The sequence below is a fragment of the Manis javanica genome, chromosome 4 (assembly GCF_040802235.1).
Source record: "Manis javanica isolate MJ-LG chromosome 4, MJ_LKY, whole genome shotgun sequence".
In the NCBI taxonomy this organism is placed as follows: domain Eukaryota; kingdom Metazoa; phylum Chordata; class Mammalia; order Pholidota; family Manidae; genus Manis; species Manis javanica.
The window spans coordinates 87385768-87406163 of NC_133159.1; the positions used below are offsets into that span (position 1 = coordinate 87385768).

The 20396-nt window shown below is 35.6% G+C and overlaps 1 protein-coding gene across 3 annotated transcripts in view; it reads right to left on the reverse strand.

The window, feature by feature from the left end:
- Positions 1–20396, reverse strand: part of OLFM3 (olfactomedin 3) — a 176630-nt gene that overhangs the window by 23086 nt on the left and 133148 nt on the right. The window contains exons 1-4 of one of the 3 annotated variants that reach the window (XM_073234369.1): positions 16020–16216; positions 6671–6817; positions 1513–1590; positions 747–902 (exon numbers count right to left, since the gene is read on the reverse strand). In XM_073234369.1, the coding sequence (XP_073090470.1) occupies positions 747–902; positions 1513–1590; positions 6671–6817; positions 16020–16148 (510 nt within the window). In that variant the 5' untranslated portion in view covers positions 16149–16216. Of the gene's footprint in view, positions 1–746; positions 903–1512; positions 1591–6670; positions 6818–16019; positions 16217–20396 lie in introns of those variants that run through there. The other 2 variants (XM_073234370.1, XM_017643091.3) reach the window with 2 other exon arrangements.

Below are 20396 nucleotides of genomic sequence, written 5' to 3' on the forward strand. Positions count from 1 at the left end.
GCTCCCTGTCCATCACCATTATGTGTGAAGAGCACTTTGCTTGCCCCAGAGCTTGAATTTGGTTTCAGTCCCTTACCATCACAGTGAATCTCACTTACTAATTGGCAAGGAAAGCAGAGGCTATTAAAACCTCTGCTTATAAAACCACAGTGTGTTATATAAATTATGTGCTATGCCATTGTAAGAATATTTCTTTTCAGTAGAGGCTGAAATGGTATTATTGTGGTCATATTTGTTTTTTTCATCTATGGCACTGTCATACATAGTTAATAAAAGTCCACAACATGCTTAAAAGCATTATTTCTCTATTTTAAGTTTCTAGATAATTGCCAAAAAACAACTTAAAATCTAAAGACTTTACATCAAATTATGAAATAACCATTTTTAATATGCTATTAAAATGGTATAATCACCTCTTTTAAAAAGTTATATTCTGTATATTTCTCCCAATATTAGCAGGGCATAAAATCATTAGAAAAATTTTGATAAATTTAATTATTAATTTTCTTTGAGATTTCCCCTTGTCATAGATATGGAAGTGCTGTAAATCTGTCCAGAAACTCCAAGCTCTAGGAGGATGAGGCTCTTTTTATAGCAAGCTTTCTATGCATTCATATCAGTTAACGGTAGAGAGGTGATTGATGCCCCCAGTGAGTCTTTAACCTTGCATGCATGGGCCAATGCACAGTTATTTCTTGCCCTCACTGTCTCATTTGGGTTGATAAGACTGCAGAAGTTGAACCTACTTGAAAATGCTTGGTCATGAGTGTTTTTCGATCATCTTCAATCTGCCGAAACTTGGTTTTCAGCCCTTTCATTTGGGTTTCCATTTTTAGAACATACTGAAAATCTCTCTGAGTTCTCAAGTTTAAGACTTCAATAGACTGGGACATGTTCTGAACCTGTTAAAGAAGAACATTGGCCATAAGTTATTGTCTGTTTACAGGTATACGCAATCACTACTGAAGTAGCAAAAATAACATTAATGTAAAGAACTGGAAGTGCCAAATCCATAATTGCATTAACACATGACAATTTCAGAAGGACAATTCTTCATGATAAGTATTCAAAAAATACACAAAGGAAAATTAAACCTAGGCAGGAAGTAATAAAATGGACATTCTAGCATTAGAGATAGATGTAAATAAGAATTTGGTATGTCAGAAAAATGAATTTTTTAAATAGGATTTTCATTTCAGGGCTTTATAAACTTATAAATGCCCCAATCTGTTAAATGATAAAATAAGTTGTTTCTATAAATACTAAATCTAATTTCCTCAAGATGCTTAGCAATCGTGGATTGGATGGTAGTGAGGTGTTGTCACACAGACCTAGAATACATGCATTACAGTGTAGTTACTTCAAGTTGCATCTTAAGAACTCCCAGGGGTGAGATCGAATTGGCTAAGAGGAGTGGTGGTAGTGCTGGGACGCATCCTAACTCAGCACACTGTTTAAGAGACCTGGAAAATGGCAACTGTATCAAGTGTTTGGTAAATAGGCAATAAATACTTGTAAAGCTGATGGTGTCATCCCAAGTTTATTGAGCCCCAGGCTATTTAGATGTAGGCAATAGGTGACCTGTAAAACCTGTAGAAATGAGGAAAGAAAGACTACTTTAATTTTTTGTGGCAGCAAATACCTGGAAACAAAGTGAAAGCCTTTAATAGTAGGAGAGTTTTTAAATGAATTGAGGAATGGAAGATGAATACCCTCTTTTAAAGAATAAGGTAGATGTCCTATACCTTTGGCACTCAAAGTATTGTCTGCAGAGCAACAAATTTGACATCACCTAGGAGCTTGTCAGAAATGCAGCATCTTAGCATCCTCCCCAGATCTACTGAGTCAGAGTGCATTTTGTTAAGGTTCCTCCAAAGATTCCTATGTTTATTAAATCTTGAGAAACACTGTTCAACATGGAGGAATTTCTATGAGAAAAGCAAATGTAAAAGATCTTTATATGATTTCATTCTTTTATTCAAAATCAAATGTTATCTCACTCTTTTTCCTTCTCTCATTCTTTCTCTCCTTCTGTCACTCAGTCACATACATATAAAAGACAATGGAATATAAGTTGTGGAGAAAGTTATGGAAGAATCAGAAGAACACATAATAAGGTTGTTAACAGTTTTCCTGTAGGGGTGAGATGTGGATGATAAGAGAACTAAGAAAATAAACATTGTAGAAAGGGATCCCTCGTAAGTAGATGATATATAAATCCATCTGCATAGAATTTATATGTTTTATTTGCATAAATGAATACATGAATGCTTGGACACCAAAACAATGGTGGTGAAATTAGAGGTGAGTTTTGTTTCATATAATTTGATGTGTTATTCCATAAACATGTTTATGTAATAAAAAACTATTTTGATTGCAAAAATTGTGCATTAAAAATAAGAAAGGGATGATTTGTTCAAAGACAAATTTTTTCATCAGGTAAAATCACAAATTTTAGCAGCTATAAACAGCTATAAAGAGCCAAAAAACATTTTTGATATGTCTCGCAGAACTGGCACATTCAGAAAAGGCTGTGAATTCTGCCTTGGCTTGCCTCAATTCCTCTTCTTTTTGTCCGAGAAGGTCATATTTTCCTATCTCTTTTTCTTTTGTCCTGCCCTTTATGAATCTCTTTTTTTCAGGACATAGTACAGCCTGGCTTGTATTAAAATTAATTGTGTAATGTGTATGTTGGATGGAAGCAGAGAAGTGACCGACCATCTCTGAGCTCCATTTGGTTAGAGCTGTATCTTACTCACATCATGTATTTCCAAGGCCTTACACAGAACTAGGCACAGAATAATTGCTCAGTAAATATCTGTCGGGTAAAATTATGTTAGGCCTCCAATAGTAGTAATAAGTAATTAATATTTTAATTATGTTGAGGAAAATTTCCTCCTCCTATCACTGTAGGCTAAGCTATAACATTTCATGACTCCCAAATATTTCTTAATTCACTATCAGTCCTACATTCAGAAAGCTTCATTAAAAGAAAAAATATCTTTAGTGCAGGACAAAATTAATGAGACAGCATTGAAAGCATGGTAGCTATATCTTGGATAAATACTATGCTTTCAGAATAATTTTCAATTCCATTATGATTAAGCATGAATACAGAGAAACTATTTGTGTTAAATAAACTATCTACAACTTTGAATATGGCATTTGTCTCTAAAGACACCCATCATTGGATGGCCAGTCTTCTAGAAATTCTGTGTTCATAGGCAGAATCCATACAATTAGAGAACGATAAGCAAATGAGATATTCTGGATGAAGTTAGAACAGTCTTTTATTTTGCATCTGACCTACCTTATCATGTTAATTTTCAACTTTTTATTTGTGTTGTGAGAAAATTCACTGAGAGAATTTTTGCTGAGACTTGATTGTGACTGTCTATGTTGTAGCCTCATACATAATTCTGAGAGAGACATTTGGGGTAATGGCTAGAAATGGAGCTAATTGGAAAAGATTGGGTTCTGGATTGCCTTTTGCTTTTCTGGCTGGCTGTATCAAGGGTTGTTTAGTTTCCCACTGGTTTGGAGATCTACTGAGCTTCAGTTTTCTGATGATCCTGAGACTGGATCCCCATGATTACACTCCTGGGAAAAGGAGCCATCTGGTCTGGTTCCTCTTTTAGTCTGCTTGTCGTTGATGTTCTGAAATTCAGCTTTCCAGACATGTCCCTGTGTTTAGACTCTCTCTACATAATTTGGCAAGCTCATTGACCCTTTCATTGATAGTTCTTTGAATTCATTATTTATCCTGGTTTTCTGTATAAATAAAAATATCTGAGGCCATTCTGAACTTAAACACAAATTAATTTAGGTCTTCACGCTTATTCATAATTTGTGTGGAGGCTACTTAAAAAAAAAAGAGTCCTATGGTTTAATATGTCAGGATGACCTGGGTATAGAAAAAATAGAGATTTCGTTGCTTGTCTACACAGAACCTATAATAGTAAACTATGTGATGGAAATCAAGAGTGAGTTATTATGTACAATGTTTATTATAATTATTTTTCAGGGAGATGTCACCAATATCCTGTTTCAAAAACCACACTTCAGGAAATATTGATCTATACAGTGCAGTGCATCTTCACCTGTTCAAAAAAGCTGCATAGCTAACAAATATCTTTTTAAGTGGACAATTTTAGTTTGGGCATTCTAAGATGTGAAATACTGTTAAACCAATTGTTATTTTTCTAATATTCAGTAATATAAATACTTCTTAAAACTGTTTGATAGAGTATCACTTAAATATGCATAGGTATCCCCAGTGGCATTCTGGATGACACTGGCATGGTGTTGAGAAAATGCAAAACTGATCTGGTATAGCTTCACAGTCTACTGGCTAAGTGACATTGGTAGGGTTTTTAATTTCAGAAAGCATAGTTTCCTTTTATGCAAACTTAGAAGTATAACTACCTCTGCTGATTTAATGGAATGAGAAAAAATATAATACATGGGAACTATTGTTATTAATATTACCCTTCTTTACATTCCCTAATTATATGACTAAATTGATTCTTTGGTTAATGGTTAAATGGGCTGCTTAGCGGTCATGCTCTGTTTGCCTTTTGGTAACTTGATATACATGAAACAACAGAGAAGGCAGCAAGGGACTGGCTCAGTCTGAATAAGGAGTGCTTGTTTCAGATACCTTTTCTCTGGGTAATTACAGCAAACCAGTGTTACTCCCTACATTGCACATAATTTACTATCCTCTGTTGGCAGAATACTACCAAATGCTAAATTTGACAAGTCTAACTTGTGGTGACCTTGATTTTGTTAATAAATTTTATTTATTGTTTGTCATTTAGATTCTGGTGAATTTTTAAAGGTGTGATTTTCTAGAAATTTTTTAAAACATTAAACACATTGTATATTGGATAGACTGGCCATATCAATTTCAACAATGCTTTCAATCAACTCCTTGGTTATATGTTTCTTTTTTTCCTTAGTCATCCTTCACTTATTTCTGATTTTAACATAGTGCTGTATTACAGTTACTTTGGACCTATACAAGTTATTATCCACTTCCTAACATTCATATTTTATTTGAACTTTTTTCAACGGATTTTTGAAGAAATGTCTGAGTCTGTGTGTGTGTATGCATTGCCATACTGAAAAATAGTAACAAAATCAGGTATGGTGTCTAAGAAAATGTTTCTCACCATAGTTGATATAGAAAATACATATTTTTTGAATAGAATACAAGTTTGGAGCAGAAAATCAGTAATCTGAGAGGAAATACAATTTAATAGAAAAGCCAAATTGGGATTTGAAAATTTAAGTCTTTTTACCAATAAAATTAATTTCCCTAGTAACCAAACAATATTACACTATGTATTTGAATTTTTTTCACAGAAATAAAATCAACATTAGAAAACAATGCCCAAGAATAATCATAGTCCATATGTCATGACTTATAATAGTTGAGAGGCACATAAGCTAGAGTCATTCACTTGAATGAAAATGACATTTGCTTTTGTCTGGGGGGCAGATATTGACAAAGCAGGGAAAATGGGATCTTATTATATAAAGAGACTCAAGAGGAGAGGGGGAGGAAAAACAGACTAATGTTTGTATAAAAACATGAAAGAAGTCATCTTAATATCTTAGAGCATCAGTAGGCTTCCAGATAATGTACTCAGAGGAAACTTATTTTCATTATATGGCACTGAAGAAAGTTACTGTGGTTAGGCTTAACATGGCATAAACTAGGAGTGTCTGCATTAACAAATTCAATGCTTTTGTTTTTCTAGTTTCTCTCAAATTTTCTGTAAAAAATTCCTATTCAGTGCCATAATTGTGTGGATGATCATGGAAATGATATTGCACAGAGTGAATTGTTGAGCGTTATATCCTCTAAAAATACATAATACCTACTTTATCTTATTATTCCTGGAGGTTTTTAAAATCCAAACATGTTGTCATCTTTCCTTCACTCTGGCCACCCCAGCTGTCCCACTATATTCAGAGCCCAACACAGTGAAAGTCTGAATGAGAATAATTGAAAGAACCATTTATTGTTTTCTTTTTTTTTTTTTTTACCACAAACTAAACATAAATAACCTTTCATGAGCTGACTTTTCTCTGTAAAAGAGAACAAATCAAGGGCATTCTGCATTTGATTGTTATGGATCCAGCTCAAGTAAATTATACAGAGAGAATGCTATTGAATGAAGTTGAAGAGCTTACTGTTCAAAGGAATGACTTAGAGAATGATGATAAATACTTGAAATTGCTCATTTTCTGTCTAGATAGCTTGCATATTGCATGTCTTTATTTTAACTTCCTTGCAAGGTTTTTAATGGGATCCAAAAGTATGAACTCAAAGAGCCTAGTGTGATCCTGAGAGTTGTGGCTAGATTTCTGTCTTGGAGGAAGACTGTGCTTTTTTTTTTTTAAGGAGAGATTGACTTTTTGTGAAGATACACAGTAGAGAGCCAGTCTTGAAGGCAAGGCTGAGAAAACTAAAAAAGTTATATAAATAGAACCAACAGAGCAGAACGCCTCAGGTACTCCTTCTAAGGAAGGGGGGGAAGTTTGCTTGAGAAGGGGGACAAAAATGGGAAGGCCCCTGCTCTCCATTTCCTGTTTTTCTATATTTCCTTTTCAAGAATGGTAAATTTCAATACAATATGCACAGGGCACATAAGACACCTACCTTTTCCAGCAGTTGGCGAAGTTGCCTGCTTTTGGCATCCCGGGAACACAGGTTTTGTTCTGGAGCAACCACTGTGCATATGCATCGTCCGTCAGGATCCTGTGCGGAGCTGTACACTTGCCACCCTTCTTTGGGACTAATCTGAGTCTGAGGAAACCAATAGCAAACACACAAACAGACCCCCATTATAGGATAAAGAGATTGTGGATTTGTAGCATTTTAAGCAAAGCATCATTTTTGCTAATTAAAGTTTGTTTTGTTCTTTACGGTTAGAAAAAGATTGAACAAGTTACGTAAGAAGTGAAGCTTTATTCATTTATACCTTTCTTTTCAGTGCCCAGGAAGAGATTCTTAGGTTCCGTATTACAATTTATCAGCCCTGCATGGCTTCCTAATGCTTTTTGTCATACTGGAACATTTTAATGCAACTTTAAAAACATATGATAACCATTTTGTCACATATTACCAGTCTTTCCACATGAGATCTGTTAGCTTGCCTCTCTCAACAGTAAATGGTAATTAGTAGTGTTTCTGATTATTATTCATATGTGATAGTCTGAAGCAAAGCCCTATCCCAAAGAGGGGATATCCCATCTTGGGATAATTGAAGGGCCAATTACTGATAAAACTGGAAAGGTATCATATGTATAGGGTAAAAATAAATAGAAAAGCATGGTTTTGCAAAGGATGCAGAGTCCCAGAGGAGTCAGAGTGTTGGGTATAGTCTGCCAAACTGATCTTCCCAAATTAGCTTTGGGCAGTTATCACCCTACCTCCCTAGAACCCTAAGTTAAAGTAGTATTCCCTCTCCTGCCTTCTGCTTCCTATTTATGCTTTTAGTTTTATTTCCTTTATCTTGCTATAGGAAACTTCTCCCAAGCCAAACTGGTCTATGTGTGCCCTGAAAGCATGCCACCTTGATTCACATCTTTGTACATTATGCATTTTGCTTCTCTGCTTAGAATACCTCCTTTATAAACCTTCAATTTATTGAGTCCTCGTGATTCTACCTTTTCTGAAGCGTTGCCCATGTCGTTCATTAGGTGTTTAATGTGTGTCGTCTACTATTGTCATTTGTCTTTCATATATCTTATTTCAATAATTAGTTTATATCCAGCTACTAGATATATTCAGTGTTTCATATCTGCCATATCAAATACAAAGATAAGTATCTTCATCTTTTTTGTCTAGTTATTTTTCAGGAAGAATTGTGTTTTAAACATGCACTGCCCATTGTGCAGACAAAGTGGGCCATGGGTGCCATCACGCACTGTCCAGAGAGGCACTCGTTCATTCCTGCAGCTGCTGAAAGCAGTGGCAGCTTGGCTCTCAGTGGAGCATCTCTTTGGGGATTGCTGGGCTAAAGAATACTGCCTGCTCAAGGCCACGCCCTATTCCAAGGGACAGCTTGTGTTCATTGACTTGCTGATGCAAGGATACAAAGAAGCACCTTAGGAAGCAGGAATTATTGTTCCCATTTCACAGAAGAGAAAATTAGTCAGCCTGCCTGAAAATCACAGCTTGTATGTACTAGAGCCACGTATGAAGTTCAGCAGCAGGCTCTACAGCAGTATTGTGCAATAGAAACATAATGAAAGATGCATGTGTAATTTTAAATTTTCTTCCAGATTTAAAAAAGTAAAAGGAAACATATAAAACTAATTTTAATATATTTAATTTAACTCAGTGTACCCAAAATATCACCATTTCAACACATAATATAAAAATTATTCATGAAACTTACAGTCGGTTTTTTTCTCCTTTTTTTGTACCGTCTTTGAAATTGAGTGTGCATTTTACACTTATGGCACACCTCAGCTGGGACCAGCCACCTCTAAGTGCTTAGGAGCCACATGTGGCCTCCTTATTGGACAGTACAGCATCAGAGTCCTGCTTTTAATTCCAATGCTATATCCATATCAATGATGCCAAACATTCTGTTTTTAAAGGTCAGTCATATGGAAAAAACACCTGACAGATGTTACATAGACAAATCATCCAATTTACATATGAATTTTTTTTTCTTTTGGAGATATCAGATAAATCACTGGGCCTCCTTCTAGCTAAGCTCTAGCTTCCTTCTACAGCCAGGATCTGCAATTCTTCTGCCTTCCTTAATTCCTTCTATTGTTTCCAGGAATCCAGAAAATAGAGGTATTTCTTGTGTGATCAGGAGAAGAGGGAGATGAATTTATGCAGAAAACAAGATGTTTAGTGAATCAGGCTAGAGGGGCTAGCCTGAGGAAGGGAGAGAGAAGGGCTGAGGGTTGGAAGCTGAGATGGAGCTGGAAACTGGGAGGTGAATGGACGTTAGCAGAAAATTGTTTTGCAAATTGTCCTGTGTTACCGTGCTGCTCTATTTGACTAGTGGCTGGAGTGCTTTGCCTGGTTGGAAGCAAATTATTAAAAGAACTAAGCCAGCCCACTTCCTTCACCACAGATCTGCCATAGTCTGTGAGATCTTCTGTCTCTGGAATTCAGAGTAGAACAGACATAATCTCCTACTAATTCTTTCCTGGGTCTCAGCTCATTACATACCATCAACCAACACACAATTCTTTTTCTTTTCAAAGGCTTTAGTGATCATCACTACAAGGTGCTGATAGGCATTCCAAAACAATCATGAACAGATATTGAGGAAGCTAGAAACTGTCATAAAGATATCATTCTTCTTGTCCGTGGTCTGAAATGAAAAACAAATGGTGCCAAACCGATCTTTTCAGCTACCCTTTTCAGGTAGCTCACAGAAGTGTCTGTGCTATCTTTTATTTCTGGGGTATTCATTATCATACCTTTCTTTCCATTCCCTTCCTTCATTCTAGTATTTATGCCTGAATATCCAGTTAGGATAAAAGATGTCCCTAGAATTATATATAATTGGAATCAGAGAGGATCTAAAAGATTATCGTGTTATTCTTTTTGTTTTAAAGAAGAAAAATACAGAGGTTATCTACAGAATAGAGAAAGGAACAGCTTAGCAGAGTAATTTCAATGATATAATTAAAGGTGTAAGCTGAGTAACAGTATGGGATTATTATACCTAGATATAGGTCCTATAATTTCAACTAGTCTTCTCCTAACATTGGACACAAATCTCAAATATGTCATAAAATTAAGGCGTGTCAGTAGAATAAGTTTAGCTTTTTGTTAAAGGAGCAGAAGCTACCCAATTATATTACTAAAATACCTTTAACAGCAGTGCAAATGCTTATTATTAAATCTGGCAGCTTTAATATTGATGTTCTCTTGCCAAGTGTTTGGCTAGTGAGGAGCTTATCATGACAGGGCAAGTTGTCAGTTGCTATCTGGAATGAGGGAAGCAGAAAATGTGAATAGAGTTTGATGTTCATTTAGCATTCTCCCTGAAGTGTCAGCTTAATAAGAGTAGATTCCAGGGTTGTTTGTACTTCCCATTGTCTTCTTGTAAAAATCACTGAAAAGAGCGATGACCTTATCTACTATGAGGTAGTCTGAATGATCTCAACTATAACAAGTTACCTCTTTGGCAAGAAAAATGTAACTCTGAAGAGAAAAAAGCTAATATAAAAGATGAGTATCTGACAGTCCTGTTTTTTGAAAGAGACTTTTGTGCCAGGGTCAGTGATAAATAAAGGAAGCTTTATGAGTGTCTGAGTGCTGCCTTTTAGGGCACCCATCCTGGCATTGAAAAGAGAACCAAAATAAAACCAGCTAAAACCTTAGTTGGAAGGAACTATTTAGATGGTTATTGGATACCAATGAGAAAAGACCTGATCTGATTTTAACTTGTAAGAACAATTATTCAGGTGTCAATAAAACTCTATAGCAAGCATATATGGAGCCACTACTTGGCAGTTCACATGTTAAATATCACAGTAACCCTATGGACTAGGTGGTGGTATTCTGCTCATTTTATAGGTGAGGAAACTGAGACTTAGAAACAGGAAAGAACTTGTTCAAGGTCATGTAGTGGGTAATCAGCAGAGCTGGGATTTGCATTTGCACAGTGTGATTTCAAAGACTGAAAATTTATTTACCATGCTGTAACACAAGTTATCTAAAATTGCCTTTTATATATGATGAATATAACTTGATAGAATTTTCAGAACTACTGTGAAGCCCAGTCCTTGAACCTGGGGCTTGCACATAGTTTATTAGAATCCAAAGCATTGCTAATCATAGTGATTACTAATGCAGTTCTCTTTGAACCTTTTGTGTTAAGTAGAAGAACTAAATGAACTATTTAGCAGCTTTTAATATTACAAAACTCATAAATATTTAAGAATGCTGTAAATAGAATTACAACGATAGTTTTAACAATTGGATTTCATGTATGGATTCTTTGCTTATATTTTAACTACACAGCTATGGTTTATAAATATAAACCTGCTGTGTGAATGTTCTATTAAAACTTAAGGGACTTTGTACAGAAAAGAAAGATCCTGAGGACTGAGGGAACAGTAAAAAAGGAATAAAAATGTCTTGCATTTCAATTGTTTTTCTGTTTATAAAATCCTTTCTCTTGTTTTAGTCTTACTTTTTTGAAATCTTTAGAAATATACTTTATCTTTTTTATTTATGAGGAAACTGAAACTCAGTCATCATAAGCAATTTTTTTCCCATCCCCTATTTAGATTTAGTAAATGTCACATATAGGACTTATGCCAGTTTTCTCCTTTTCAGCCCAGAGCACTTCATTCTCATCTTCTGCAGAAAGATGCAGGTAGATGGTCTATGTTCACTTAAGTAATAGCCAAAAAAAAAAAAAAAAGCTTTAGGGTAAGTGGAGGCCATTATCTTAACAGTATGGAAATAAGTAGTAATTGGCACTCCAGAGAAGTAGTTAGCAGTAAAGGCTCAGCAAGACACCCCAAGTATTCCTGTGAAAGAAGGCCTTGAAATCTTTTATCAGGGCCCACGTGGAGGGGCAGGCAAAGGGACAGAATTCTGATCCTTGAAGAGAACAAAATCAGTTGGTAGAACATTACTGGGCCTTATGTTTTATGTTGAGTTTCTGGGTATTTCATAAAATTACAGACTGAGGCAAAAGGAATAAGAGATCTAGCTACTGGGAATGGTGTACAAGGTAGGGGGAGATAAAGCAGAAAAAAATCTGTTTATTGAAACCTATTGGATTTAGAATGGAGATACCTAAATGATGAAATACCTCTTATAAATTTTTTGTCTGAAGATAGGTTTGGTCTCAGAGAGTGAAAATGGTTTGGCTAATGACTTCAGTTGTGGAGGTAGGAGAAATGTGGAGCTAGGAAAGGAATTAAAGAGATGTTGACAGACTATGCTAAAAGAAGCTGTGTTATGGAGGACGTGTTAATAAAGATGTCACTGCATAGCAGTTTTCTTCCTATTTCTTAGGAGACTAGTTGGAGCTGAAATAAGAAATGCATATTCTTCACTCAAGAAAACTCCAAGGCTATTAGAAAACAACTAGAAAAACAAAAATAACAAGCAAAAAACCAAAGAAAACATAAAATTTAGGTTGGCTGGTCACTTCTGACATTCTGGAAATCACAAGGACTTAGAGTTGGCAAGGACTTAACAGTCACATCTGGTCATGTCTTTCCGCCCAGTGACACCAATACCTGTTCTCCTTGCGTTTCTAGTTGGACTCTGCAGGGTAGGAATTTCACTGCTTTGTAGGCAGCCCCTTCCATTGGTGAAAAGCTGCGGGTATGGATCTAAACTTCTCTCTATAATTTTCCCCCTTTGACCCTAATCCTACTTTACTTAAATAAGAATAAACCTACACTCTCATTCATGTCACTCTTCTTCTCTATCACATTCTTTGTGACTCTCAAGATTTGTCATTTTGTTTTCTTCTCCTTCTCCCACTCCTTAATTTGTTTAACTGCTCTTTCACAGAATGGACATTGCCTAAAGATTTGGGGAAGAAAAACAAGTGTCATACAAAACAGAGATGTAAGATATCTTCATTCAGGACTAAAAACAGTTGAGTCGAGGATAAGAAACTTAAAAGAGTGTTGAGAATTTATATTGGGGTATTCTACACATTTTACAGGACTTAAAACTGACTAACTCATTGAAGTAGTTATTTATGAGAAGCCAGGTACATGTTTGAAAATGTAGCAAAACAAATCTCTTATGCTCAGTGGTCCATTCGAGGCCTCTTCCCACCACAGCGGTAGGGCTGACTGAGAACAGCTGGTGTCTGTTGAATGTCCTCTGCTTGTTTAATTGCTCTTTTTCAGGATCTTCTTAGTGTGGAGTCCACAGCATGGGGTATTTCTCAGAAGTTCAGCCTCAAGGGGAAGTTGCTGTGCATCAAAGAGTAGTAGTACCAAAGGGAGCCCGAGCTTTCTCAGAGCCAAGGCTTTGCCTCTGCAGAAACCAGCAACTCTGATGGATCCAGTGACAGATTAGCAGGGAAAAGAAAAAGAGAGAAGAAAGGAAAGAAAACAGGGCCAAGGACTAGGATAAAAGAATGTTTCAAGACTGTCAGAAAAACAAGAGGGAGCTTATTTCCCTAATTAGAAGCTTTAGTTACCTACTTACTAACAAAACATCCTGGACATTTAAAAACCCTTTTACCTTTTGAAACAAATATACACTGCTTATTTCACAGACATCTATCGTAAACAGATTTGATTACATTTATTGATTAAAACCCATCTTTCTTATTTTTGTGTTTTATTTTTTTCAGGTCATTTGAAACTATTCTTCTAAAGAAAGAACTATACATATTTGTGTAAATCTGCATTTTTTTTGCATCTGTACATCCCACAAACACTCAAAACAAATTTTAAGACCTATGGAGTGCATGTGTGTGTGTGTGTGTGTGTGTATACAGAATTGTAGGCTTATCCAATTCATACTATCTAAAGTGAGAACAGAAGAGTGAGAAAATTGAGAAGGGCTGGTCATCACAGCTATAACTACTGGGAAGGGAAATGTTAACCCTTCTGTCTAAGGGACCTGTTGTCCAGGGTCATGGGTGTCCTGCACCACCTGAGCAGGACAGAGAGAACCTAGTATGGTACTGGGTACAAGGACAAGCAAAGGTGGGCAAGGTGACTTCCCTGGGCAGGACTGCAGTCTGGTGACTTGCTTCCATCTTTGGCTCTGTCCTTCTCCAGCTGGGGGAAATCTGATTAAGTCACACATTTTGGGTCTGACTTTCCACTTGCAGAATGAGGAGGTGGGATTAGATTAGTCATGTTTCCAACTAAGATCTTGAATGCTCTAAAGTTTCATAGAGGTACCCTGCCTTAGGCAAGGGGTTGATTGTGTGGGAGGGAGCAGATGGTGGAGGCCCAGTACATCGCTCCCCTGACCATTTATCATTTGACCCATTATCTGTTTTACATATTGGATTTCCACTTCAAGTGTCATTCAGCAGATATTTATTCAGCATGTATTATTACATAAGATTTAATTTGAAAAAAAAAAGGCACTACTGCCAAAAATAGTGTGAAAATAACTGTCCTGGATGGTTTCTAAGAGCCTTACCAACATTAACTTTTTATGATCTTAATCTAGGAAACAGATTCATTCATTTTTCACCATGGGAATCCTAAGGTATGAGCAATTATCTTGAATAATTATGGTACGGAAATGTCGTAGACATTGTCCTTCTGTAAAACATGCCACTTCTGTAAAACATGCTCTTCCCCTCAAAAAATTTGCAACCTGGTTTCTCCATTCCAGTAAATCTTGTAATGCAAACATTCCTGGACTTTTTTATCTTTTGGTCACCCAATGGAAGATTCGCTTGTGTTAGAATATTGATAAACCATGGTAAATCTTTGCATTTTTCAACCAACAGATTACCAGTAAGAAGATAAAGAAAATGCATTCACTTTAAACTTACAAGATAATTAGAGGTCTTAAAAGAATCGTGCATAATTCTTGAAATTTGATTCTCTTCCATTAATAACAATAGGAAATAACCAAACTAATGTCTGAATACACAAAAAATATACATCTCAGAACCAAGGTGTGGAGTTTGAAATAAAACTCATTCATGAATTTCTTAGGTTAGATTCATTTCCTGAAAGAGTTCATTTAACAATGATCTGTTGAAAACCATCAGCTACTTGAACATTAAGAATATTAGAATATTTGGCTCAGTAAATATTAAATAATGTAAACTTCTTTGCTTTGTAATTGTTTATTAATGATATATCATGCTTTCTTTATAAACCTCTTACATCTCCTGCCACACATATCATGCAGGTAAGGGGACCATCTCAATAATGGAGCTGCAAAGGTACTGTAAGTGATTCAAGGGGGGTGAAACATAGAAGCAGGTCAAAGTGTGCCTCACATGCTTTGCAGTGCCCTAAGCACTGCGTGAAGCTGGCAAATTATGTCATTAACTTGATCTCATTCTACTCAGTTAATTACACATTAATTGATAGATTAATTATTAATAGTAACTGTAGACAAGTCTTTAAAATGGAGGGTTACTTTTCTTATAGTACCTGGCTTTTTTTGATCCACTAGAGTAATACTGTGGTAAATACAAAAAAGATAAAAAGGTAAAGGGCTCCAAATACTAATTGTTTCTGTACTTTATTTGACAGCAGGGAAATTATTTTTCAGGATATACTTTCTATTTGAATTTGTAAACTTCTATTTGAAAAACTTATGTTTTTATTTTTATTTAAAAGGTTTTAGAGTATTCTTAATTAAACCATGCCTGAAACTGTCAGAAAAGACTTTGTTATAATGTGGGAAGGGTTAAAAAGCCATTAATTTTAGGCAAATGAGGACTACAGTAGTTAAACTTGTGAAAGGAAAACAATACAGGGAGATGATTCTATCAAGTGAATTTTCTATTCATATTTCTAAGCTCGAAGATCTTTTTGGCAGGCTTTACATTGCTGAGGTCTTTTATTCATTTATGTTCGAAAGAGGCTGGTTTCTCTGAATACATTGCAAAAAGTCACAGGCATTGAATTACAAGGAAGAACCTGCTGTAATAAAATTAGATGAGATAGAATATATTCTGTAGCATCCTCTGTAGGAAAAATTTTGAAGATTTTGTGGACATACAAAGAAGTAAAATAAGAAACAAAACATATTTCCTTAATAATCCTTCAAAAACTCAGGTTTATATAATCAAGTTAAAGCTTTACATTCATTCTTAAGAATTTAATGAGGCTAGTATTTCCTTTTACAGCTAATATCTCATACTCCATTTATTTTTTGGTGTAACTTTCAAGTGTTCAGAAAGAAATATCCATTACTAAAGTTACCACATAAATGTTGTATCACTAAAGCTAGCCTGTAAATAAAGAAGCAAAATCTCAGACTTTGCAGTTGATAAAATAAAACCCCTGGTTTAATGCACTTACTTCCCAAGATGTCCAAACCCACCCGAGTGACTTACTAAGGTATCTGGTGTCGACAGTCTCGTGGTATTCAGTCCTACCAACGATGGGAGAGTTTGGGACATCCAGGTTGAGATCATTGCCATGGTACTGAGCACAGCGCCAAGCTTCAGCAGTGGGGGACTCATTGCTGTGGAGCTAATGAGTTTTCATAGCGACTGATTAAAATCCCAGTGCTGGGCTGGCAGCGGGAGGCGTGACTGCAGCACGCTACATCTACAGCATGAAAAAAGATCAACTTCCCCAGCTCTAATCACCAGAGAAAGCTCACAGAACCTGTTTCCCTCACCCTTATGGGAAGTGCCCTGCCCTTCCCTTTCCTCCCTTTCCAGACACTTTACAGGATCATCAAATGAAATATTCTTGATAGGGCTTTGTTGGTAATTGTTAGAGCAGAGGTTGAAGGGAGGAGGAAACTTAAGCTTTTCCTGAACCACTATAGTCAGTTACCAGCAACAGAGCCCATTTCCTCTGGGGTTTCTGTGAGTATAGTCAGCTGCCCTTTATTCTTCATAAAAATACACCTTTAAATGGAGGTCTGCTAAAGTGTACATTCAAGCACCAAACTTAATACCTACAGATTTCTCCAGGTATGGACAGCATGCTTTTAGACAGAGCATAAAAACAAAGTCTGTCAGAATTTCCAAGATGATCAGATATTGGGAGTAAGAGATTATTTTTTAAACTGACCTGAAATTAGCATTGTTGCCTCTAAAAAAATTGCCAAAGATTAATAGCTACAGCCTGTGGAGGACATTACACTAGGCACATTCCCTGTGAATAGAAAAGGCTGGCTTGCAGAAGAGTTTCTGTTATAGAAATTTCATGTCTTTCCACTTTTGCTTTTAAGAATGAGAACTTTAGGGTTGTTCAGGCACATGGCAAACCCAGTTAACTCTGTTTTCACCTTGTGAGGAATGAGAACACTACCAGAAATCTATGTCATGAGAGAACGTGTGACCTACTCAGCAAGATCACAGGGCTTGGATTCAGAAAGTCTGAGGGTGTAGTGCTCATATTCGAGCTGGTTGGGTCACTGCCACGGATTTAAAATTCCTTGTTTTAGTTTTTTTCCTGAAATAGATGAGGGTTGGACTGGATTTTCTCCAGGGCCCTTCCAGCTTTAAAATTCAATGATCTGTTTATTAGAGTTCCATTGACAAATGTTATATTGAATTTGGAGCTTGTGGTTAATTTTATTATATTCTTTTTATAAATACTACAAATTATCCACATCCATACCTCAGGTCTCAAATGGAATAAATCAGAGGCCATTGTCTTGTGTAATATATGTGGTTTAAAATAAAAACATAGAGGGAAGACATCAAAGGAAATATGACTGAATAAAAATTAAATGAAAAGGAATCTGGTATAAGAAGGAAAAAATATTATTTTGATTCCTTAAGAGAGTTCTGGAATTGTTTGTATTGGGAATTTTCAGCCAAAGATATATTTTTTTCTTAAACAATTTTGACAGGAGAAATAAAATGTTTTTAATAAAATTGAAAAAGATAGATATTTATAGAGGCATGTCTGCCCTTTATTCTCCAAAACAGCTTTAAACTGGGGTGAATACTAAAAGACTCCTTAAGTCTTCCTTGCATTTATTACCTAGGAATCCAGGCTATTTTTTTTCTTCATTTATATCCAGATAAGCTGACTTATTTTTTAACCACAGTGCCCAGAAAATCAAAATTACTTATTTTTGTTTTTCCAAAATCCTATCATATGAGAAACCAGTAGTGATAAAAGCACAATAGTTTGTCTGTTAAATTTAGCATTAAATAACAGAGTGTTCCTAGAAAGGATTGGGATTTTACATTAGTATTACAATGTGGCAATAACAAAAAGCAAAGTGGATTTACAAATCTAATTGTTTGAAAAATGCACCTGGAACTCTAACTGACTTTAATAAAGGAGGGGAATGTCTTTTCAAGAGCTTAATTTTCAAAATTGAAAACTTAATGTACATGAAATTACTGGATAATTTAAGATACAACATGACAGGTAGTAATTATACTTACTAAAGAACATCAGTCAACAAAATAATAGCATCTTTAGAAGAATATAGGATTGACTATCAGGGGAAACCAGTGCTTTTATTTGCAAATTAAAAAGAAAGGAAGAAATAAAAACACAACACAAATGGAATGCTTGTTGCAGTTTCCTAGAGATGCGAATTACTATGCTAAAGAGCAAAAAGAACAGTAGCGAAAACTTATGATTCAGTGATGTTTATGAACAACATAAGATCTATAATATGTTTTTAGAACAGGTTTAAATGGCACACATTGAAATAGAAAAGCTCAAATTATAATGATGATTATATTTGGGAAATAAAAACTATTTTAAAGAGCTAATAATACTTTGCAGTGCTCTCAATCTAGTGAAGTGATCATTATAATTTCCATTTAGATGTTGAGTTCTAGTTTGCAGGTGGGTGAGGTGATTATTTTATGTAGAAGTAACAGCCTATGTTCAGGACATGAGACCCAGTGGTTTCAGAAGTTCCACAAGAATAGTGTGAATGGTGATGGAGTAAGTGGCAAGAAATGAGGCTGGAAATACTAGGAGTGACCAGTTCCCAGGGTTCAGGATCATGAAAGATGTTTGGACATCATCTTGTATGTAATTCGAAAATTTTAAGCAAAGCATTGAAGTCATTAGTTTTATCCCTCAAATAAATTATTACTTTGGCATTTTTATGATGCAGATAGAAATGAGTAGGGGTTGTGGGAATAGCAAAGCATTTCAGAGACAGGAAGGTCACCTAAGGGCTTATTCAGTTTAGGCAAGACATTATGAGCTGTTGGAATAAGAAACTGTCAGCGGAGTTCACAAGGATGGATTCCATAAAGGTGTGAGGTAAAGTTAACAGGACTTAGTGACTGCATAGATGTAAGAAGTGACGGAGAGGAAGTTATCTGGGGGAATTTCCAGGTTTGGGATTTGAGGGGTGGATATTGTTCATTAGGATAAGAAATATAGGTAGAACTATAACTTAGGGAAAAGAGTTCATTGTTACATACTGGATGTGAGTTGCCTGTGGTAGAGAGCTTCCCTGGGTGGTAAAGTATCCACAAATGGAATTCACAAAACAGTAAATTTCACTGGAGCACATGACCTTAATAGCCTAGTAAAAATATGTCATATATAGGTGAAAAAAATGGTTAATTTAGGAACACACAGTCTTAAAACAACCAATTTTTATCTAGACTTAAATTCAAGATAATCTATAGACTTAATTACCTATACATAATTATCTATACTTTTCTTTAAAACATAACAAAACAACTTTTATCAATAATAAATAATGAAAATATTACTAAATCTACTAGTCTAACAGAAAAATGACCTGACTACACACTTATTTTCTTTTAAGAATCTCAATGTGAATCAATAATTATAAAACCTACAACAGTGCATTATTGCTCACAGAATGCTGAAAGATATTGATTGATATATTTATTCATTAGATTTTTTATGGTAGCCTATCTTTTTGTTACCTTGACAGCATTTCATAATAAACCTATATAATAAATAATAAGCAAATATTGACCAAGAAAGACTTATAGGTGTTCTTATATAATATTGGCATGTTCTGTCATTGGAATTTTATTTTTTCCTTGATTTGGGGCATAAAAATTTAACAGTGCTTTAATGCTCAATGCTCTTTCTAGCTTGGGGGCTTTTTCTGTGGTAGGTATGTGTGGGTTTCTGGGGAACCCAACTTAGGTAGTTACAAAACAGTCAAACACATGAATAGACTTGTTTGCCACATAAAATAATGGTAGAAAGCCCAAAAATTTGGCTTTAGGCAAAATGGGAGGAGTCTGAGATCATTTGTTAAACAGTAGAAAATTTAAGAAGGAATAGTCTGTGTGCACTTTATTTTTATAAGTTAAAACATTCAAACTTTGTGGATAGTTTGAGGAAGAGAGAAAAGTGGCATATTAGATGTAATTGTAAAGACACAGCTGTAGGGGGTGAATAAATTATTGATGAAAAAGGAGCAGCAGCAGGGGGAGGAGAGAAAGAGGAGAGGGAAGTGGGTGTAGCACTTGGGTAGAACCCTGAAAGATGAATTGTATTGATTGGCTAAAAGCACAATTAAACCAAAGTGACCTCAAGAAAAGACAAAGTGAACTCTTGATAGCAAGTTAAGTTGGCAGCGTAGTAAGCACGGCATCACATAGGAGAAGGCACACACAGTGCTTGTGTGCTGAGATCGCTCTGGAGATGCTGTGTCCTCTGGATGCAGGTGTAGTATGTGAATGATCAGATCAATAAACAGCTCCACTTAGGAGTCTACATTTTCTCATCTGTAAAATAGGGGTAAATGTACCTTTGTGGAAGGATTATTTGAAAGGTTGATG